The 24,364-nt window shown below is 36.3% G+C and overlaps 2 protein-coding genes across 5 annotated transcripts; both read right to left on the reverse strand.

Moving 5' to 3' along the window:
* Positions 1-683: 683 nt before the first annotated feature.
* LOC148702626 (uncharacterized) lies at positions 684-6,041 on the reverse strand. Of its 3 annotated transcripts, none has more exons than XM_088702526.2 (3): positions 5,902-6,041; positions 3,751-3,990; positions 684-1,063 (listed from the first exon to the last, which is right to left on the reverse strand). In XM_088702526.2, the coding sequence occupies exons 2-3, from the start codon at positions 3,940-3,942 to the stop codon at positions 923-925; spliced, it is 333 nt and encodes a 110-aa protein (XP_088558652.2). In that variant the 5' UTR covers positions 3,943-3,990; positions 5,902-6,041; the 3' UTR covers positions 684-922. The 3 variants fall into 3 exon arrangements, with proteins under 3 accessions (XP_088558652.2, XP_089780841.1, XP_089780842.1); XM_089924715.1 differs by lacking the exon at positions 5,902-6,041 and adding an exon at positions 4,942-5,080; XM_089924716.1 differs by lacking the exon at positions 5,902-6,041 and adding an exon at positions 4,287-4,426.
* Positions 5,797-19,720, reverse strand: LOC103702170 (protein PIN-LIKES 6-like). Of its 2 annotated transcripts, none has more exons than XM_017841599.5 (11): positions 19,537-19,720; positions 18,620-19,013; positions 17,090-17,169; positions 16,020-16,144; positions 14,841-14,962; positions 14,028-14,219; positions 11,635-11,709; positions 10,907-11,007; positions 9,452-9,504; positions 6,914-7,108; positions 5,797-6,547 (listed from the first exon to the last, which is right to left on the reverse strand). In XM_017841599.5, exons 2-11 carry the CDS (start codon positions 18,803-18,805, stop codon positions 6,426-6,428), a joined length of 1,251 nt encoding a protein of 416 aa, XP_017697088.4. In that variant the 5' UTR covers positions 18,806-19,013; positions 19,537-19,720; the 3' UTR covers positions 5,797-6,425. The 2 variants fall into 2 exon arrangements, with proteins under 2 accessions (XP_017697088.4, XP_038980394.3); XM_039124466.3 differs by having other exon boundaries at positions 19,323-19,719.
* Between the last annotated feature and the right edge of the window lie 4,644 nt (positions 19,721-24,364).

Genomic DNA, 24,364 nt, shown 5'->3' on the forward strand with positions numbered 1-24,364 from the left:
TGCCATGTATTGGTTGTATATTCCAGGGTTTGAAAACGTTATTTGTTTAGCTTGGGTTCTATTCATCTTGCGGTTGTCTCAGTGATTGGCCCACAACAATACGTCCCAGTGATTGCTGGCATGTACTAGTTGCACGCAATGCAGGCAATAATTTTTTCCTTTTTTAAGAATCTCAATGCTATATGTTTCCTTAAAAATCTATATTTTTCAAAATAAACAAAAAAAAATGATCACAGCTAAACACAGAAGACCGCAGCGTTTAGTAAGTCTCTATTAAGTCGCAAAAACTTTCGTCATACGGGGAGATGGCATGCAAATGGTTCCTGAATATTCATCCATGCCTTATGCACATCCATGGGTCTTTTGCTGAATTAATGAAACCCTGGCACCAGGTTATGGCTGCTATGGGGAGGTTTGGTTTAAGAGGATTTGATAGTTGCTGAAAATATTGCTGATAGCCCCAAGCAAACGGTGAAGAAATTCATTGAGCACAGGAATATCAGATGCAACTGCTGAAACATGAGCTGAAAGTATCTTGATAATAATATAACGATTATAAAGAAAAAGTAACCATACATCATCATCTTTGATTCATTGCTTTGCAAAAGCAAATATTTATAGCTGCATTCAGACTCCACCAATTACAATGATCTGTGAAGAATGTCGCAATGCACATTGGATTATGTTACATAAATGAATTAAAGCTCGGCTCATATAATTTTGTAAAATGTTTATAGCTGCATTCAGACAGCACCGACTACAATGATCTGTGAAGAATGCCACGATGCACATTGGCTTATGTTGCATAAATGAATTAAAACTCGCTCATATAATTTTGTATGCATATAAAATTATTAAAAAAATGCTTATCTGATCCTACGGAGTAGAATTCCTCATGTATATTTGGCAAGTGTAGGGAGTTTCAAGCTTCTGCTTTGACAGCAGCATCTACGACATCATTGTTGTTCTGCTGGGCCCATAACTGTGCATATCTTGCTGCCCTTGACGATAGAGCTTCATGGGGACCCTGTTCCACTACCTTTCCATTCTCTAAAACAATAATCTGAAAATTCCAAACAAAAGTGGAACACCAGAAGTTAAATTAAAAAGGGTGCAAATATATTTGACCCACTCATCTACTAGATCTACAACTTATTCTTCATATAACTGACTCCATCATGTACAAAATATCATTTTCTTGATCCTGTTAAACAGATCATGAAGAGATGAACAAGAAAGGTCCAAGTAAAAGTCAAGAATCTTGATAATCAAAGTTGAAAATTCGAAAAAAATATAGTCCAAACATCTAAATGGGACACAATTTTAAATTCCAGATTCGCTAAATAATATGAAGTGAATTCAGTAGCGGAAAAAAATTAAATACCTGCAAACAAGCATGAGCATGTCTATTGCACATATGATATTAAAAGAGCCAGAAAAAAATGGTAAAAGAAGCTTCTCTTTGTCATAAAATTTTCTCATGAATTCTTACTGAGGCGTACCGAAATAAAAAATAAAAAAATGGTTAGAGAGCTATTTCGGTATCCAAATGTACCATACCATACAGAACTGATACAATACCCAATACCAAAATTGCGGACCTCACCTCCTAATCACCTTAATGCATTGAAATGAATTGTTATAGAGAAGACTATCAAAGAAACTGGAGAGGCAATCTCCTCAGAGTTTCAAATCATGGAAACAATGGAAAGGGCACCATTGAGGTAGATAGATAAGCTTAATAAGCCAGCATGTTTTTATTCACTTAGAACAAATTGGTAGACATCTTGACATTACTGAACTGTGAAAATAACTATGAGACATGAGGATGTTGTTTTCTGCAACATCAAACTTTCATTTCGCTTGCATGGAAACCTAATCTTAAACGAGAAGGAAAATTCATGAAATTGTTAAAAAAAAACCTGTAGCAATAAATTTTAATGCTTAGGTAAAATCAAGTAAAAAAAAGTTGAAATAACATCATTGATTCAAATAACACCAGTCAAGGGGAAAAGAAACACGGTACATGTCACTAGAACGCAAGGATAATAAAAATGAAAAAAATATTTACCTGTCTAGAAAGAGTCTGAATACCTTTCAGGGTTACCTTGGAAGATACGGCATTTTGCAATTTTGTCAAAAGAGAAATGACCGCATATAGGTTGTTTTATGCATTCTAAATTCAAAAAAAAAAAAAAGATATCGACAACATGAATACAGTATGAAAGAATGGAAATAGAAGGGTTAACAAATATTAATGATCATATCACATAAATCATCACTGCAAGCTGATGCCCCAGTTCGTGCTATTCCATATCCAATTAGAGCAGCAGCCGGGCTCACGAAAAGAGCCAAAAGAGTGGAATTAGTATCGGTAAAGGATGCCATTGCATTTTCAAAGCCAGTTATTGCTGAAAGCCAATCCACAGCAAGCTTGAATAAGAATGGCACTTGAACATTTATAACCTAATTTTGATTTCAGGTCAAAAGGTCAGATAAATTACAAGAAAATAAATTCAATTTCAGGACCATGACTATTGCACAAATAACCAGTCCGTGATTAATATTTAGAAACTAACTTAATAGAAAATGTTTCCATGGTTAAATGATGCTATAAGACAACATATACTTCTTTAGATTAAAACACAGTTTAGAATCTTGCTCCTAAGATCTAAGACCAAATCCTTTTGATGTAAAATACACGATGTGCCGCTTAAATTGAAACTCCATATGATAAATACATTTATAACATGTATTATAATTAGAAATTTGTAAGATTTAAATTATGTATGTAGTCATAAAGTGGACATCTCAAATGGGAAAATGTAATTCTTCAATTGGAATTATGAATGGACAGAATATAATATCTCTAGATTTTGGTCCTAGATAGGAGAGAGGGGAAAAAAGAGAAGGTACGCAACTTTCGGAAGAATGTAGTTCGACATTTTAGAAGAAAATAAACCAAGCCTTCAGGCATATAGGGGCTAGGAAACACCAGCCAAGGAGGTTTTTAAAAATTAGAGAGAAAGAGAGAGACAGAGAGAGCAGACTGACAAGGTCAAGAAAACTTGAATCATCCACATCAGTAGATAACCATGACAAACAAATGAACCTTATGGTTTTGGACTTTAATGGAACAGCTAACTCCAGGTAGCCACAGTTCAGAAAAATTAGACATGGATGATGTTAAGGGTGATCAAAAAGAGGAAGTTGGAATGCTCTACCACTATTGAAGTTGGTGATGAAGGCATGCATGGTGATTACTACTAAATCATGAAATCGCAACGCAAATAATGAATGTATAGAGTGACAAAATGCATTAATGGGCTTAAGAAGAATATTGACAGATAAATTACATAATGCAACTCTTATACAAAGTAATAGATAAAAATTAAGAGAGAGAGAGAGCGAGAGAGAGAGAGAGAGGAGAGTATGCTAAACATTCAAATGTAGGAATCATGGAATATACGGACAAGCATAGGCTTAAGCTACTAAACCCTAATTCTTTGAACATGACGACAGCAGAGCAAAATGAGAATAAGCGAACCATGACAATAGAATTAAGTGATTGCAGTGGATTATTAATTATTCACTAACAGAGATTGGAAGAAACATTAGACACATGTTAGCAAGACCCCTAAAAAGCCCTGTGTAATAGAACTTCCATATGAAGTACTTGTTAGTAACTCCAGCATTGAAAAACTGACAAAAAAAAGGGAATGATAAAACACAGATTAACTTTATCCTCACCTTCGCCCCAACCAGAAGTCCCAGTGCCATCAACACCCTGAACCGAAACTCAAGATTGTCTTTCAACCACAAGTACTTGGCAGGAGTATGAAGGATTTTCGCGTCTGTTATTTGCTTGTCCGCAGATTCTTTTTTGGATACATCATTCTGTATCTTATTCCCAGCTCCACCGACTGGCACTCTTGCTGCCATCTCGCTAGCAGATGTTGAGAACAATGCATGCCCACTTTGCAAATATCCCTGTTAGGCAAGAACGGGATGTTAACATCAACAAAATCAGTCTTTGGATCTAATCTGAATCAAGTAGCATTTCTTAGCCGAAAGTAGAAGAAAAAAAAAAGCAAGAAAGGAGAACATTTTCTTGTTTTTTACCCAAATTTTAGACGGCATCAAGTCGACGTAAGAGTTATTACTAAAAAAATGGAGTAACATATTAGAAAAACTCTTGCCATCCAAAGATAATCATTTACAAAGGAAATGCTATAAAAATGTAACACGTGAAGTATTACGACAAGGAAATCTTTCAAGATCAAAACCTCTGAGCAGTTAAGAATCTGCTTCTCCACATTATATAAAAGAGGCGGGAGAAAGAATTAAAGTATTTCAAGTCTCTTGAAAGTCTATTCCCAATTGGCGGCGAAGAATCCAATAGAAAACAACTCAGGCGTCCAAAAGAGCTGCTCTTTCTGATCACATCCATCCGACTGCGACCGGAGGACGGAGTTTCACCCGCAAGAAGAGCACTCAGGCTCTTCAAGACTCCAACTCGATCGTCTCGAAAATCCTTGCTTCCCTTCGCACTAAGAGCGTGACTAGAGATCAGATAGCGATCAAACCGGCAGACAAACGGGCCAAGATTCTGGGAGATGCTGGGGCAGCCGCCGGTCAGCTGCCCTCCGCATTGGAGCAGCCGGCAAGCCCCGAGGCACCTCGAGATGGCTCCCATGGTCGCCGGTCTCATCTCCCCGGAGCGATCAAGAACGGCGAAATCGGACAGGGCTAGGTTCCCCCCGAGACGATCGCTGAGGAGGCCGGAACCTTCGGTGAACCAGGCTCGAAGAGATATGGACGAAACCGTCGTTCCTGGGGGGCTGAGCCGAACACAAGAGCCGAGGAGAAAGGAGGAGAGAAGAAAAGAAATCTAGCTCGTAAAGGAGACTGGATTCCGAGCGAGGTTGATTTCTTTTATACCTTTCTATATCGATGCAGGCATTTAAATGCAGCGGCGACCGCTGGTTAGGACTCGCCGGTCGCGTGCGATCCCGTCCAAGAAGATATCCCGATTTTTCGTTGGAGCCGGATGTTCTGCCGTCCAATTCCGCCTTCAAACATAAAACACGTCTTGATGTCCTCCTTATATTTCCTTTTCTTTTTTATTTTCTTTTTCTTTTTTTCCATCTTCCCTCTTTTCGTTTTTCTTTTTTTTTCTTTTTTATTTTTTGTATATACATTCATTTGTAAAACTACCACTGTAAATAATTATGCCCTCCTCCTAAACTCCCGGAAATAACAATACGATTGATGGATTTAGTTTTTGCAAACACAATTTTTCATCATACACTTTTCTTTGTTTTAGAGACATATAAAGAAGTCTCTTGATGATTTTCTTCTTCGATTTTAAGGAGCAGAATCATATGCTGATCCCTAATATGTATCATTATGGAAAAAAAAAATTAACACATATCATTCTGCAAAATGAATAATTAGATAATTTTTTATGCTAAGTTCATTTCTCATACCAGTTGCCCACCTAATTGGAACATTAAAAAAAAAAAAACTTCATACAGGCATGAAAACCACGCGCTTGCATACAAAACATTAGTCCAAGATATAAAGGTACATTTGGTCGAGATTCCATTGATTAATATACATTTTAAATATTTTAACTACTGTTTTTGTGTGCAAGAAGTACTTAATAATTGAAAAGATACGCTATAATGAAATAGAAGGCACTTAAAATTTTTGATTTTGATGAGCATATATCAAAAAAAAATGGACGCACAAGACTGGACATGGATCAGAAGAGCTCCAGTGGAGACAACATCATTAAAACATAACTAAGATTTTATAACATACTTCCCAAACAAATTATTATTGTCTAAATTGCTTTGTTTTCTATTACATATTGAACTCATATGCCAACAGAAATACCTTTTATTGCATAGCTGCTGTAACTCAAACCAGCGGCCTCTTCCGTTCCACAGACCATGAACTTTATCAGTTGCTCTACCAGCAATGTCAGCACGAACATCGATCTGAGCTGGGTCCTCCAATGGACAGGTGCCTCTCCACGGGACACAACCAGATAGCCGTAGCAACAACTTTCTTGCATCTATGATGTACTGTAACTTGATATTTTACTGACCCCGAGAGAAACACCTAGGTCACATGCATTGCAATTATTGTAGCAAAATGATACCACCTATCAGACGATCACCAGCCTTTGCCAGGCTCTGTCTAATTGTCGATACAGATTCCACTCTGTCCGAATAAATATTTGTACAACAAATCAATTCTGAGAGACATGGAGAAAATTAGGAGCCCTTCTATTCCCCAAAATGCATCAATTGTGCAAGTAAACAATGATGTATTTGTAATCACATCCACTTTTCCCAAAACACTGGGAGAAAAGGAAAGGATTTGAGCAGTGCCATGACAATGAGGGACTAGGGCTTTTAAAAAAGTATGACTAGATAAAGAACAATCCATCCAGCCATGGAGAAAACAGCAAAAATGTGAACCCAAAATAGAACAGCAGCTGATTCCTTCCCGCAGCCTCGTAAATTGGCCACTGCACCTGTAACCAACAGAATTACACGATTTGTTCAACTGACTTCTAATATTATTTACATTAACAGTCTAAGTACTGAAAAAAGATTTAGCATGTTAATAAGATGATATACTAAGGCATGTCTTTACTCCTAGTAACCAAACAATCAATGGTCCTACGAGCAAATTATATGGTAGATTCTGATAGGCTAAAGCGTTTCAAAAAACTAAGGCCCTTTGGACTAGTAAACATCTTTTACCTCCATTATTGGCTTCATGTACAGGAAAAGGAGTTTACAAAGTTTTGCTACAGTATGATTGGTTTTGTCCATACAGAACAGCAAAATAATATTCTGGTCATCAAATAGTAAAGCTTTATAGGACGGGATAATACCAGATAGCACAGAAGTAGGCATTGAATGCTGCAGTAGAAGAATAAATTTGAACAACTTGTCGCCCTTGGGGATGAAGCCAAGCTTGTCAGCCATAGTGACAATGCCAAGCCCTGCTGGAGGAACCAAGACCAGCCGACCAAATATGATGGCAGCAGTTGTTCGAAATCCAAGCTTTTCACTCCCTGCACCTGGACCTGGAAGGCAACCAAAAATAAGAAAACATAGTAAATAATATGCCTTTTCATTGTGAGATTAAGCGCACAAGTTTCATATGCAACAGAAGTACAATCTGTTTATGAAAAGTTGTCATGTTCAGCATACTGGGCACTGCTGTCCAGATAGTAGACAAGGTATCATCTACCTAATTCAGCACATAGACACTGCTGTCCAGAGGGTACACAAGGTATAAACTACAAAATTTTATCAGTGAGTAATATAAGTTTAGCTCTTGGTGAGTAAATCCTGTAACCTTGTTATCAACCTTCTTTGACACTGCCTCCCATGTAAGTAGGCTGGGTTTTTCCAAACACTGGCAACCATTGCCATCACAGCTTAAAATTTATCATCATCTCATACTTCCCATTAAGGTAGGCATCTCATACAATCAGTTACAATAGCAGGGCTCCTCTGGAAATAAAGGATTTTGTTTACATCACAGCATGAGTACAATTTTGCTGCTCGATAATTCCACTTGTATATATGAAAATTATCTTGGAATATTATATAAACATACAGGGTGGAAGCAAAAGTTTTTCGAAATAATCAAGCAAATTTTAAGAAAGCCCTTGGTACGTCATAGGTGCATTAATATAGTGTATTATAATGGGAAAAAACAGAGAGATGAATAAATGCAGAACTGGAAGATAACAGGAAAGTATGATATGAAACAAACGCTTGAAAATCTGGAAAAGCAGGTATACATTAAAGGGAAATAATATTTAATATAGATAAGCAGACAAAGCAATTGCTAAGCTTAAAATTTATCATTATCTCATACTTCCTATTAGGGTAGGCATCTCATACATTCAGTTACGGTAGCAGGGCTCCTCAGGAAATAAAGGATTTTGTTTACATCACAGCATAAGTAAAATTTTGCTGCCCCATAACACTTGTATATATGAAAATTATCTTAGAATATTATATAAACATACAGGGTGGAAGCAAAAGTTTTTCGAAATAATCAAGCAAATTTTAAGAAAGTCCTTGGTACGTCATAGGTGCATTAACATAGTGTATTATAATGGGAAAAAGCAGAGAGATGAATAAATGCAGATCTGGAAGATAACAAGAAAGTATGATATGAAACAAACACTTGAAAATCTGGAAAAGCAGGTATACATTAAAGGGAAATAATATTTAATATAGATAAGCAGACAAAACAAATGTTAAATATATTCACATGGCCATAGAGGTTGTTAATAAGTATGAAGAGTTCGAAGTCCTTCAATGATTTTGCTTAGGGATGATTGATGTTCTTCCACCCATGAGTATAGCAATAGCAAGAAAGCTTGATCATTGTAATTTATCGTGTGCCTTTAAGAGACTCTAATCCTTTTCTATATTCTAATGTATGCCCTCATATATGCATCTATAACAATAAATATTATAACCTATGTTTCGATGGAATAAGATATAGAGGTTGTTATAAATGAAGAAGAATAAAGTAGATTAATCCTATAATTAGTGAAAGAACTTCTATGACTCTTTTTGTTATCTAATTGTCGAATCAATTTTTTTAAGCAATCTTTTTAAGGAAAATATTAGGGAGCAGGCACTAAACAAATCCGAGTGTTAAAACAAGTTGAAATAGAAAAAATAAAATTAATTTTTTTGCACGTAAACCCTCCTAAATATGTGAAACTACATGAATACTCTCGCAAAGTATTATTTGCATATATACCCTTATAAATGTTTTCTTTTGCATATCTACCCATTAAGGATATTTCAGTCATTTTTAATTTTAAATCGCTAATTTTTTGACAGCATTAGTCATTAGATGGTGTGGGCACCTCCGTAAGAAAAAAGAAAAATAAAGGGTATACGAGCAAAACAAGTATTTTATAAGGGTATACATGCAAATATCAATTTTAGGAGGGTATTCATGCAAATTTCAATATTTAGGAGAATATCAACGCAAAAAAACCTTTTTAAATAAAACTGCATTCCATATTATCATAGCACATGTAATTAGCCTTCTGAACATTTTAGCACAATTCTTTAAATGGCATATTGCTCCAAGTCTATATTTCCTGTCATTATAAAGGTACATATATAATACATTGATAAAGTTTCCTTTTCCTCATACATAATATGATAAACATCATTGCATCATCAAACATCTAGGCCATATTTTTGCACTCACTCATAATAATGCTGTTAGGCTTGCATGCATAAAAGACCAGCAGGGGATTGAATGGACTAATTTATGTGTCAGACCCCAAATATTATGATGCTGAGCAATCTGAACATAACTACTGGATAGAAGCAAGATTCAAGAGGAATAAGAATTACTACAGAGAGTGTAATAGAAGACTTACCATCAACAAGATTACCACCCAAAGCGAGCAAAATACATGGAATCATGGCTTCCCTGACAAGAGGCATTAATTGTAAAGTTCAGTGAATAGAAAGAAACTGAGAAATTTCAAGGCACTAAACAACAAAAGAAAGTATCACAACGCACCCCCCCAACCCACCCACCAAAAAGAAAAAACAATTAAAAAAAAAGCAAAGGATACACCAAAACACCAACACCAACAACAACAACAACACAAAAACATGCTTGGTACAGATAATATGCAGCAAAGGACATCACATTTCATTAACCATGAGACAAGCATTCATAATTTATTCGAGCAAGTGGGTAACAGTTTCTTGAATTTTACAATTACATTCTCCAAAAATAAAATTTTAAAAAAAAATGCAAGGAAAGCAACTACTGATGATAGATTATTTGTTTACAATTCAATGGATGATAGTGAAACAAATATAAAACATTGAATCTAAAATGGAAGACTGAAAAAGTGCTAAAAACACGATATATTCAAATGCAAGACAAAACCTTTGACAAAATTTCCTGTTTTCATGTTTCCTGTCTTACTGCATTGCATGCATTGTCTTGCTTATTTGAAAATGTACACCAAGTTACCTACCTTACAACATTCTTTATTGATCAACCTACCAATATATTCCACCAAGCAATAAAAAAACCAAGAAAAAATTTTAGTTTCCATTATCACTTCACCAGGTGCTGCCCCAAACACCAAAACAAGATATCTATAAGCTTGGGCAAGTAAATGCATACATCCCAAGAAGTGGCTGAAATTTAGTCTAGCAGTAAAAAGATCCAGTCCAACATGAATCTTTCACTAAAGGCACTAGCCATCAATTCCACACGTTTCCAGCACTGTGCTTCATTGAAAGGCGCGAGTGTTGCAACAGACTAGCATGGACAATTGTACATACATGCATACATACATAACAACATCCTTGAAATATTTTCCCCGTCAAAACAGGGCATGTACAGACATATATGTACATAAATATGGATATATTTAATGCGTATTTGGTCATTTATATGAGACTTGTCTTTTTCAACTTAATCACTAATAAGGACAATATAATTATAGATAAGCCTGTCTCCTTTATCACTGAACAAACTTCGACAAGTTGACAGCATCCAACCTTACATTGTTCTCTTCTTCCAAGATGCGAGAGGACTCGCGGAGGGCTGAGAAATACATCTGCTTTTTAAAAGGAACCCCTACTGTTCATCCAAGAGGAGTAAGTTTAATGTTTTGTGAACAATGATAATGGCACTTTTCCCAAGTAAAAAAAAATAATCATCGCTGTTCATTATACCAATCAGAATTAATGGAGTTTTTAAAGCATTTAAGAAGAATAATTCATGAGCGATTATACACTAACTGAACAGGTTGGATGATCTTATTTAAAAAAGAAAGACAAGTAAAATGAAGGGTGGTGTAGAATACCCAAGAATGAGGCAGCTGTCAGTGAAGAAGAAGAGTGGAGCATCATCCTTGAGGATGAAGTGCTTCAAAAATGGTACTGTACCAATACTGATTGCCAGTATCTGTTGTAAGCATGTACACAAAAGTTAATTGCAATAACAACAGAAGACATAAAACTAGCAATTCTGGCAAAGTTCCTTCAACTTAATTTTCAATCAGAAAGCAAGCAATAAGTCCAAAGAATTAAGAGACATTTTAGGTAAGGAGCTATCATAAGAATCCTGCCAATTGATAACTGCAAAATGTCCGGCATCTCCACATCATACTTATAATGCAGAACATATACCAGCTTGAAAAGAACACCAACTAGCCAACCAGCCTTAGCTCAAGTGGTTGGCATTGATCTCCACTTGGCAGAGGTCTAGGGTTCAAACCTTGGAGGTACATTCTCACCATATTTCTCAAAAAAAGAAAAAAAAAAAAAAGGCAAAACAATGAAGGAATTAAATCATCCAGAATGATGATGACCCTATCAGGATCATTTTCCAATAAGGACTGCATAGTTTCAACTTTTTTGAGATTACCAAGTAAAGACAAAAGCTGTTGCATTATGATTTAAAGTTATTCTTATCATTAATAATGGATTATCATGTAAGCATCAGGAATTTGAGCTAATGCCATGTATGTTTCAACATGTGAAGTACTGGACATGCCATATCTTTTTAAAAATATAAAATGACTATACTTACAGAAGCAATAATTGGGGGCTGAAAAAATTGTTTTAACTTCAATTTTTCGACAAGATACCATAATTGGCTGATTAGCTGCATCAAAAAGAATGTCAGTAAACATTTAGCCAAAACACACTCCACAGACAATTTCAGAAAAAAATGTTTCTCAGATCCAAATCCCAAACAAAAAAATATAACAAGCAATAAGGGCCTGTTCTTTGCCCCTGAACTACTATTCAGAATAACTGTGATCTTACTGCTTACACATCACATTATAAGTTCAGTACCATAAGGCCATGTTTGTATTAGCAGCATCACAAAATATAAAATAATTTACTGTCAAGCAGACAATTCTCACATGGCATACATCTTAGGAAAGTACATGTACCACATTCTGGGGCTGATTCTGCTTCCAGTTAATTTATTACTTGCAAGAAAATTTTCTCACTTTAATATAATGCAATTAAATCTAGTATCACAAATACCACTGCAAGCTTCATATATGCAAATTCTGATATACAGTAGTATTAAAGGAATAAAGTAAACAAGCAAATTCTACATCAAGTGTTGAAAACTGACCATACTGTGGTATGATACTCCCCATACCACCAAGACCGTACTGTACCATGTAAGACATATTGATAAACCACGGGTAGATACGGGGACATATCATGTTACAAACCATACCAAGACATGAACGGTACACTTCACACTACAATGTTTACATGCCTAATGTGTTGTCCATATATGAATTTTCTAATTCTAATTTTAAGTTTGTATGTATATCATGGACAAGACCGTGTATAATTTTGTTCAGACGCCCCTTACTGTGGTAACACATTCACAGAGTTTGAGATGACCTCTGTCCTACAGTAAATAATCAAAAAATAATAAGTAATATTCTTGCAGTTGAAACTTTAGTTATTTAGCTATTTACAGCTGTCATTTGCCTGAAATAATGTTACCAGGTTTTCAGCTCAGTAAGTCATAGACTCACAGCCTCAACTACTTGTACCAAAGGTTAAAGAAATTCTGGTCTAAGAGCTATTTTTTTGAGGTCGTCTTGGAATCTGAACTCATCAGTCAAAAATAAAATAAAATGTTCAAGGCCAACTGGAGAGCTGAGTGGCCTGTCTCAGACCGGCCATTGTTGTCTGCAGTAAATAATGCTTACAAGAATTTTCATGCAAAACCTAAAACATAGGCTTTGTAAATGCTGAAAATGCTTTGAAAAAACAAAGAGAAACAAGTAGTAAAGTGGGGTAACAATTATTAAGTCAATTCATTTAATATCATCAAATGTTCTTGTGAGCATCCGTGTGGGCGTGTGTTTAATCCCACATCAATTATTCATCGGAAAGATCTTGGATACTTATACAGGACTAAAGAACCTAAAAAATACCTTCCGGCTAGCCTTTTTGGATAAGATCCTAGGTTGTGACAAATGATATCAGAGTGGATCCGGTCCATGGTCCATATAGATTACGGGACACTGCAGCATAGACTTATTGAGGCTGACCACGAGCCGATCATGGTGCTTGTGATTAGATTTGAATGATTTGCACCCTTAGCCTGAAAAGGGCGTCAAGGCTTGCACAGGAGAAGTATGTAAGCATTCGTGCGAGCGTGTATTTAGCCCCACATTGGCTATTCGCTAGAAAGATCTTGGGTACTTATACAAGACTAAGAAACTCAAAAAATACCTTTCGGCTAGCCTTTTTGTATAGGTCCTAGATTATGAGAGTTCCTTTTTTTTTTGGGACGGCTATGTACAAAACAAAGGCACAGTTATGTATAGTAATACATACATACATACATATAATGTACAGACATATGTGTATATAGCTCTATATCCTAGAGATAATGAAAAAGAAGGTTAAAGGTATATACAATACGATGAGAGGCTTACTAGAAAAAAACTGAACAACATGAACTATGACAGACCAAAACAAATCTTTTTAAATAAGTAAATTCCGTAAAGAGCATTCCCTTCAAATTATAACTAGTAAATTTGACCACTAAGAAGTAAGAACATAATACCTACAATCACAATCACAATTCTATCATGAGTCTCTTGATGAGGGAGAGAACAAATTTAAGCTATAGCATGAAAGTTATTCCAAACCTCACTATAACTGTGAGATAAAATGAAGCACTTACAAAGCTTCATTTTACAGAGGATTTTCATTTATGATACTAGTAAATAATATAAAACAAAGGAATGATGTTTTCCCATGCAGTTGCAGGTACAGTTTCAATTTTTGGGTTCTCGCTTTTTCACAACAACCTGCATATAAAATAAATTTAAAAGAAAACACCTCTGCCATAATTTTTATTTTTTTTTGGTGCTCATTCCCATAAGCAACAATGAGAATTATATACATCGCAGTATGGAAAAGTTTACTTCTTACTTTTCCTTGTTTTGAAGATTCCAACCTTGTTGTTCCAGGCTCTTCAAAAGTTAGCAAAGGCACTTGTTCAGGTGCACCATTGTTGACAGGGTTCTTAGTTGGAAGATCCTCCTCTTCTGTGCCATCAAAGGTTTCGCCAGGTGGTGGTGCGAGCATCTGAAACACATAAGTGTACAGAACAATTGCACCAACCTGCCACAAATAAATTCATAGGTTTTACCAACCCAAATAACTGCATAACCAAAAAAATTAAGACGGTAACAAGCTTGCGTTAGTTATATTAAAAATGATGGCATTTTCCCTTTCTGTTTGATAATCTACCATTAAATAGTCCTATGGAATTGAAAATGCTTAGAATAGACACGATCAGACAGATGCAGAGGAATGCATCTTATCAGTTATAGCAAAACAGGTGATATGTTTGTTTTATTTAAAATGGTATGTTGCATGTTCTTGACTGATTGAATCTTGACAATAAATATAAAAGTGGTTTCCACAAACAACTGTTTTACAATTGTTTGCAGAAAAATATTAAAACAATTATAGAGCTAATTTGAAATTTCCAACGATTACTCAAGAGGTTTGAGCCTGTCTTAAATCCACCATGCTGGTACAATTAAAGTGCGGAAATTATCAAAGACATGGAACAAAAACATACCACACCGATGACCTTAAAGCAGTTCATATCGAAATGAATATCACCAACAAGCACGAATAGGTTCAAGGCAGGGAGGTAAAAGGAGTTCAAAAGTACAATATGTGAGCGGTATATGCACAATGGAACTTGTAACAAGCATAAGTACCAAAACCTACCCACTGACCAAAAGAGATGTAAGCATTCCCATCTTGGCTACATTTGCTAGAGTCACCAAAGGGGTTGGATTTGTCTCGGCATAGAGCTGCAATCAGAACAAGAGGTATATTTCCAATGTTCCCTGTATGCAAGACCAAGCCAGTTATACATTGCAGAAAAAATAGCAAATTGATGTTAGGCATCAATAGCTTGGGATTTCATGTATTCATTGACAGAGCAACAAGCCTCTCACCCATAATATAAAGCCAAGATTGCAGAAAACTAGCTACTTAGTGGTGACATCAACAATGCCATTGACGCAATAGCAAGTAGTCTTACACACACAAGGGTAGGACATTCTGGTTATGGCTCATAACAGAACTGAAGACAAACATTTGATGATGATACTAAAGCAACATTGGTGCTGACAAGTTACATTCCTCCATATCAAGAAAGTAGGCATCATGGCAGGTAGCATGACCCAGGACACAAGAAATTGTGAAGAAAAAGAGATTAATTCTACACCTTCACCTCAAAAACCACGATGAAAACACACTGCTCACATGATAGGATCGATGACCAGAAACTTAACAATCATCGATTTGTCATATGTGTCATCAAGCAAACAGAGAATTATAACCAATTTGAAATACAGAGTTCATACAAATGGTATACATGCATATATATGTACATAGATATGACCTCTGCATGTCATTCCATTCTCATTGCCCTTGCCACTGCCCCGTTCTCCCCTCTTCCCTGCTGCATGCCCCACTCCCTAGCCCCTGGGCTCCCACACAGTATCTAACACCACCCCCCTTCAACTTACTTCTCTCTCCTCCCCCCCAACCTTTTTTTTTTAAGGTCCTCTTGTCCTAAATACGTCTTATTTGTGCTCTTCTAGAAAGTTCAATTAATTATGGCACCATTAACACATAATTTTTGTCTTTAATTTATATTTAATTTTTTATTATCTAAACAACTCTTCTTATGCATATATGATATTTTCACAATTTTCTGATACTTGCAATTTTCTCTCATTTTATGAACTTAATGTGCATTACAGTGCAGCATACTAGTATATAATAAACAAGTACCATAGCACTTCCAGAAATAATGTATGCAGCCACATTATTTCAGAAAAAAGAAAAGATAGTAAATTACCACCACAGAATCTTACAAAGAATAAGGTAACTTACCAATCCCAATATGTATAATGGTGAACTTGAAGTATGGATATGGGGGACGAACAATGGATGCAACAATAAGACCTACTAGTGACCCTGATATCGTTCCCAAAATGACATTAACAGGGATAAACCACCTGCACACACAAAGTTATTAGTCTCTTTATCTTTTATATCCTCAACTGGAAAGTGAGGAAGGAATTTATAATTGGTTTTGAAGAAATCAGAAAAAAAGTGCACTATGATATCATAAAATGAGAATGAACCAATGTTCTTTATCATCCACTATATATAGTGGGAAAGCCTTGGAATCCAGCATGCACGTGCTTGACCCCAAGGCCTTCATCACACTTCCTTATCACACAGGGAGGAGTCCAGGATAATTCTGAAGCCTTCTACGCCATAAAATTATATAGAATAAAAATTACTTGGAGCGCATGGTCTCCCTTAGAGGAGCATTCTCATTCCAATGTCAGTTTATCCTAGTTTCCTGTCTTTCTTCGAGTGCGAGCACGAGCTCCATACTAGTGTAAGAGTAACCGTAGATTTTAAACCTTTATGCTCTAAAAAGCAAACCAAGCAGTGATATGAGAACCAATCCTTTGAGATGATAAATCTAAGCATATACATAGGATCAGGGAGGTAAAGAAAATGTAATATTTTTACACTAACCCTATATGAGTGAAGTTCTTAATTGCTAGAAAAAAAGAATATTGAGAAGTTCATTTGGAAGCATCAGGTACCAGGTGGGGAAAAAAATCTATATACGACAATAGATATTTTGTAAATGTACCTACAAATATGGACTATATCAACCATTTTCATCATCCAGGAAGTATGGTATCTACTAAGCACTATTCACACTGGATCCAAATGCATCTTAATTGGTAAGGCAGTCAACATTCAGCAAAATCCATAGTAAATGCTACGTAATTACAAGAAAAAATTCGGAAAAACTGAAACAGAAGAGTTTGCATTTCATATACTCAACAATGATGGTTGCATGGAAATTAAACAAACAACTCCACATGCATATCTAGCTTATTCGCATCCCAACAACAGGCTATATGAAGAAATCTTACCACTCTACCAATTTTTGCAAAGTGATTGCCCGTCCAAGTTGAGAGAATATCAGGCAAGGAAGAAGAAGAGAAAAGACTAGCTGCAACAAATATAAGGAACTGGAAGTCAATTATTTTGACATGAATCTTGTGAAAAATGCAAAGGAATATTAGCTACCAAGTGGCTAACACATTTCCGCTTGTAAGTTTTTTTCTTTGCTCAGAAAGCAAGTTCATACCTACAGTAGTTCGTTCATCAATTTCTGTTAGAATTGAAAAGCTACTTTTGGACAATCCATCTCCTTTATTCATCTTTCACGTATGAACTTCAATACCTTTTCTATAATCATGATCATTTTGGTAATTCAATAAAAGTTGAACATTAAAGAGACAAAGTTTTGCCGGTAGCCCCAATAATACTATTAGATGGATTTGAGAAGATGGACATTGTCCTTTGCATCAGACAAATGTTGTGGATCAGCGTTATAAAAATAAGAAGGAAACAAATAGCTATCATTAAGCGTACAAGCAAAAAGGCAATCATGTTGTCAATGAAAATGAAATACAAGGAGTTCAGAGGCACCATTTTCAAGAATGCACATGAAGAATACCGTTTCAGTTTATGAGAACTAGTTTCCCCAAGCAGAACTGTGCAACCTCCATGCAGGAATCTAATTTTCTGTTTCCATGTTACAAAACTTTCATGTAACCAGCAAGGTGAGCTGAGATGTTGACAATTGACATATATGCCCAAGTGTCAATGGGACCCACATTAGATCACCCACCAAGCCTATTTATATGGAACCCACCTGCATTTAAATTAGTAATAAGGTGCTGAAAAGGGCAATCTTTCCAGATAATTCCAATCCTTTGCCAGTATCTTCCTTCCTAACAGACTGTGCTCTTATTTTTCATCTAATTATTTATGCTTGTATCTATTATAATAATTAAAACCAAAAAGAAAGCATGAACTCAGGAATACTCTCATCAACCATACTTCTACAATCTACATAAAAACAAATGATTTAATATCATAAATTTTGTAACCAACTGATAAGCCATGCAGCTTTGGTCACCAACTCATCACCCTACCCACAACTCGATTATCTGATTTAAATTTTTTACATCTTCAACAACAATTACAGGATTGATCATCTAAATCAAGAAGTTATAACTCGTGAAAAACCAACAGATTCTATCAACTGATAAGCCACGCAGCCTGAAGCATTCAACAACTCATGACCCCACCCACCACTCAATGATCCGAATCTTCCAGAGCAATTTCAGGAATTGAGTATATACTTTAAAAAAGAAAATTATAATTCGTTAAACAACAAACAAATCTGGAAGCTGTTATATAGTCCATGAACTATCACAGATAGGCTGTATAACGTCAACTGTAAATAAAGGATAAAAAGACGGAAAAAAGAAGAAATTATTATTTGTGCGGCAATTGTGCCATATATTTCATATATAGAAATTTAGTAAACAAAAAGCATATCAAGCTTTTAGCATAATTTGTGGTGTGATGGCTTACAAACTTTGACTTACCCCATTAAGAAGCTTCCGGCCATTTGCAGGAAGAATATTGACATGCTTGGAGGCCATCAGAAATCCCATAAAGCACATGGTAAAGACCTTCGCAATTGGTAGAACAGCAAATTTCATCGATGCTAAGATTGATTTTTCTCCGCCACTCTGGCCATCCATAATAATTTCCAAAAGAGAGCGCTGCATTATTATTTCCCTTCCAGATCCCTAAATCAACATTACAAATCCTCCGCGCACAAACAGAGCCAGCCTTGTTTATTAGTGCATATCACCAGCAAATTGACGCGAAGGAAGGAGAGGAAGGGGAGAGGAAGGGAGGAGGAAGAGTGGTGCTCCTCCAAAATTCGAGCCTCCAGAGAAATCAGTTACTGTTAGATATAATGGGCCCCAGTTGCTGCAGCAAACCAAAAGAGGAAAGAGAGAAAATTAGATTCTTCTTCCTCGGAAAATAAAGAAAATTAGAAGATCCATTAAGAAAAATCGCAGAAATTCATCGAAAGGGTACTTCTTAAGAAGAAAAATTCCTATGAAAATAGACACCCGAAATGCAAATTTAGCTAAAAAAGATTAGGTCAAAAGAAAATCTATCACTTCATGAACTCTAGAGAAGAACGAAGAGTTTTCCTATCTTAGCAAAGAAGCAAGAACTCTTGATCATTGAAAAAAAAAATTGAGAAAAATGTCCAAAAAAGCGTCTTAAAACCTTTTTGCTCTCCCGAAAAGATTCATATCCGACTAGGATTTCTTCTTTTCTTCCGCTTTCGCTACATGCGAAACAACTATAACTACTAAATTGGCCGACAAACCAACATTTAGTAGCTAAAGGTTATAAAACGCTCGAGGAGAAAAAGAAGACGCTAGATTTCATGATTGCCTCCAAGAAAGATAAAAGGCAACGCTAGCTCTCTCCAACTTACCTTATCTCTTTAGAAACAAATCTCTATCTCTCTCCTCTCCCACACTCCAAAACCCTAGAAAAACGTGAAACGCCCTCAAATCTGGGAACCGCGAGGCGAACTCTCTTTCTCTCTCCCCCCTCTCTTCTTCGATCTTTTTTCTCTCACTCGGCTCTATCACTTTTTTCGTCTTCCAGCGAAATCAAAGAAAGCCAGTAGTATTCGGTTCTCTTATATAGGGCAGGGAGAAAGCGTGGAAAATAAGCCCCAACCTTTGCTAGAATTACGGTTTCGCGCTCCACATGAACCGTCCGGGCGCCACCGTAAGGGACACGCTTTAGGTTCTCGCCAACCGTCATGATGGGCAATTACAACGGCTGTGTTTGTGTTACATGTTGGACTTTATGATTCGTTTTTGATGCATGATCGAGTAAGATTTGCATATTTTGTGCGGCTCTAGTGGCCCCAACACTGCCCAGCAAGACCATAGTTCGTAATACTAGTCCGAATCATATATTACAAAACTTATCATACTTTACTGGTTCAACATCAGTATTCAATATAGATAATGTATCAATACTCAGTATGCTGAAAAAATCTTGTACCATACCGTACCGATATAATATTAATATGGCACCGAATTCGATACTAAAATGATGAATCTTGAATAAGATTGGGTTTACATCCATGTATTATCAAAGTCTTCGCGCGGAGACTTAAAGCTAATTGTCTAGGGTAGACTTAAAGCTAATTGTCTAGGGTATGAGTCCACTGTGTTGAAAAAAAAAATTAGGAGACTGACTTCATCATTTGTATGCGGTTCCTTGTGTGTAGGTTGGGGACTAATGCAATACAAAATTTTTGAATTGATCATTTTTTAGGGAATTGTTGAATTTATTTTCATAAATACTTTTAAGGGGGATTTTTAGATTGGCAGGCCAATGATGTTAATCTTAATGGCTAGATTGATGCTATGATGATTTTTTTTTTTTAATTTGGGATGAAATGTCATGAGTCTCAGGCAATTGTCATGGGTGAACTTTTCCTGCAAAATTTTTACACTGTTACATTTGTGGCACCATCTAGTTATCAACCTTTTTCTTAATATTACCATCAGGCCACTACAATTCACACCATGTTGGATGCTTGGATGAGTTAATCTATAAACATGTTTCATTTTACTCTCCATAATTATTTCTCTCTCTAGTTTCTTTTCTTTTTCTGTTTATTCTTTTTCTTTTTGTTGGGGGGTATATGATGATTGTAGTCAATGATGCATGGAAAACCTTGTAAAACTATCTCTCAACTTATATTTAGTTTTCCTTTTTCAATGAGAGGGTTGGTCAATACATTAGTATTGTCATACTGGGCGAGGTCCATGAACACATAGCATACATTTGCACACACATGCTCTATTGAGGAATTTTATGTTTCAAGCTTAAGAAAAAATCTATAAAATTAAAAATTAATTTAGGCTAGGCGTACCCACTTCTCAAATTATTTTATGATCTCAAATTATTCTCACTTCTCAAGTCACCACCTCACTCAGTAATGAAAAATCCATCCTTGAGGATGGGTACATAACATCACCCCAAAGCAATGATCTTGGACTAAAATTTAGAGACAAAAACACCCTTCAGTCTAGAAGAGAAAAATTAGTATAATCAATATATTAATATTATATATTATATTATAGTGGTATTACAAATATAGTTTTTATGATATAGATTGTATTATAATATATTATTAATTGTATTATTATCATACTGTTATTCGATTTTATTTTTAAATTACAATAAAAATATTTTAATGTATTTTATATTTATATTATAAAATTATTCAATTTATTATTTCTATTTACCATATTTTTCTAATTAAAATTAATAGTAGTATTAAAATAGTAATATATGATAAATAAAAATAAAAATAATTCATAGGATTTAATAAATATATTTTTATAGGACTAATAATTTATAGAATTTAATAAATATATTTTTATTGAATATATCAAGAGTAATTTTAGTACTATATGGTTAGCGATCTTGAATTTTCATAAAATACCAAATATGTTATTTATAGATACCTGAAAAACTTTAATCATTGGAATATAGCATACCAAACGTGGTGATCTTAGATTATCCTGAGATAAGAATCACCGGTGGCCTACGATCACTTCGGTTATACTATTTGGATCATCAAACACCATCTTACATTACATTTGCCGGAAGAATTCGGTTATCCTATTTGGATCACCAAACACCAATCTTACACAACATTTGCTGGAAGAAAGACTATGCAATGGAGTACGCTTCGTTTTTTATGCCCTTGGCAATCATTCAAACATAAGAAAGGTTCTTGCCTTCTTTTTAATTTTTTTCTCGGTTCCCCACAAGAAAGGTTCTCCTTCTCCGCCGTAGCTCTAGTCCAACAGAGGAAGAGAGAGGCTTGCATTCGACTTATGGACGACCATCAGCAAGACGACAACTCACCACAAAACGATAAGAGCCAAATGGGCACCTTTCCAGGAGTATAAAGCCCATGCAGTAAGGAGACCAACTCCACATCCATTGGATACAACGTCGTAGTGCTATCCTTCCATCGAAGAAGCCAAATGATGCGGACCTTATCCTATTTTATTTGAAGAGATCACGTAAGGAAGCATCATCATCCATTTTTAATCACAATTCCGATCTCCAGATGTCCAATTGTCCATAGATGCAATAATTGCATTGAAATAATATTTTATTGCTATTGAAATGAAAAATAATGCTACGAGGCACCCTCTCAATGCACACAAAACTTTCTTCTCCAAAAAAAATTGGTAAAATTTGTTAAAATTGGTAAGAAATGGCTGAATTATAAGTTGACACTAGGCCTAAGTTAATGTTTTTTTTTTTTTTAATTTGTATGTGTATGTGATTGTATGTCCTTGGTAGGTTTCCCATAAAGTTTTCCCTCAAATAAAAGAAAAAGTTAACCGCCAATCTTCATGTGATGTCATAAGTCATGGATTGGAAGGCAGCAGCCTTAAAGTGATCCAAATTATTGAAGTGTACACTAAGTTTTGGACACACTTGCCATGCCCCATGTTCCATCAACCACACGTATTTGTCTACGACTCACGAGAATGATGGCTATTATTTTAACGTTACTACACGGTTCGGAGAAGTGAGGACATGCTGGCCCGCTGTGCCAATAAACTAAAGAGAGCCAACCATGTATACTCCCACCGCAAAGGAAAAATTATTAGATGCACCTGGTCCCATGGACCGGGCCAATGGTCACTGGCCACAATATTCATTCCTATATTTAAAAAATTTTTTATGATTGATAAGAATTCATCCTCTCACCCACTACATATCTCAAGATTTATCCTAGTTCAGTGACCGGGTCCATCTAATAATTTCTCCAAAAAAAAAAAAAAAGAAGATTGGAGAATGGATACCAGCAGCTATAGTCAGGTAGGGCTGATTTTTCTTTTTTTTTCCCCTCTCTCTAACTTAAATCGGCTAGATGAGTATTTTTTAAGCTCAAGAAGTCATATGCAGATAGATTTGAAAACATTTGGTCAAATTTAACAAATTCTCTTACTCAATAGGATAAGATTATGGTTGTAATCTAGATGCTTCAACCCATCTATTTGTCCAGTATAAAATATACGGAGTCAGATTTACAAATTCATAATCTTGTAGTTGAGAATGGTTGGCCTACTGCCGCTAGAAATTTTAAAAAAAAAAGAGTGAAAAATTAAAAAGTTGCATTTTTATAGCATACTGTCGCAAGAAATTTTAAAAAAAAGAGTGAAAAATTAAAAAGTTGCATTTTTATAGCATACTCTCTCTAGCATGTGGGAGCAACAAAAAAAAAATGAAGCTATATAAAAAACGACTATTGATATGGTATTTTCATATGAAAACTTGCAGAAAGGCTCCTCTAGAGAGCGGTATATAAACAATTAGTACTGTTGTGGTTCAAATTTAGCCTGAGGGTGACCACGCCAGAGGAGTCGAGAGAGCTGCCGGAGTGTGGAGGAAGAGGATGAGAGCCACCTCCCGCGCGACGGTGTACCTACACAAAGCTTCACCGGTGCTTCCGGTGAGGACCCTCCGATGATCAAGTTAGAGTGGTGCTCAGTTGGTCCAGCCAAAAGTTTCTTAGGCATTACCTAATGAGGTTATTTATAGTCCTGGTAGAGGCGCCCAGGTGGCAGAGATATGACCCGTTCCCATTATGAGGGGATGGCACGCAACGAGAACTTGCTTGTGGCACATGGTACAGTCCGTTCTTGTAAGCGGTAAGGCGTCGACGGTCGTAACAAGGTATGGCTGGAGTAGCATGGCGTTGTCCTTGACTGTCACTGGCCAGCAAGCAAAGCATGGCGCAGAGGTGTTTACAATATACAGCCACACAGGTGGGCATAGGCACGCAAGTGGATACGACTGTTAGCGAGGCTAGGCTCGGTGAGGGGTCGCATCACATATTTGATGAGGTCGGTTTAGCTTCTTCAATAAAGTGCTCCGAGCTCGAAGCTCGAGACGGGTCGGCGAATATAGGAGGCGCTCCGAGCTTGATCGGGATGGGTCGGCGAATACAGAAGGCACCCTGAGCTTGGACGGGGCAAGTCGGCAGATACAAGAAGCGTCCCAAGGTCGAAGAAGCTTTTAGGGCGTCCTGAGCTCGGGCTCGGGACGTCATCATGAGCATCAAAAGGTTGCTGCAGAACGCGGCAGCAGAGAAATTCGGCCGAGGTCAACCGTACCTTTGGTGGAGTCTGGGCTCGGACTGGCTCTTGGCGGGGCCGATATCCGGCTCAGTCGGTGCTGGAGCCCATTTAGCCAAAATTGAGTGG

This window comes from Phoenix dactylifera, chromosome 8, assembly GCF_051530095.1.
Source record: "Phoenix dactylifera cultivar Ajwa chromosome 8, Ajwa_hap1_PhDact_Kaust_v1.1, whole genome shotgun sequence".
Lineage (NCBI taxonomy): Eukaryota > Viridiplantae > Streptophyta > Magnoliopsida > Arecales > Arecaceae > Phoenix > Phoenix dactylifera.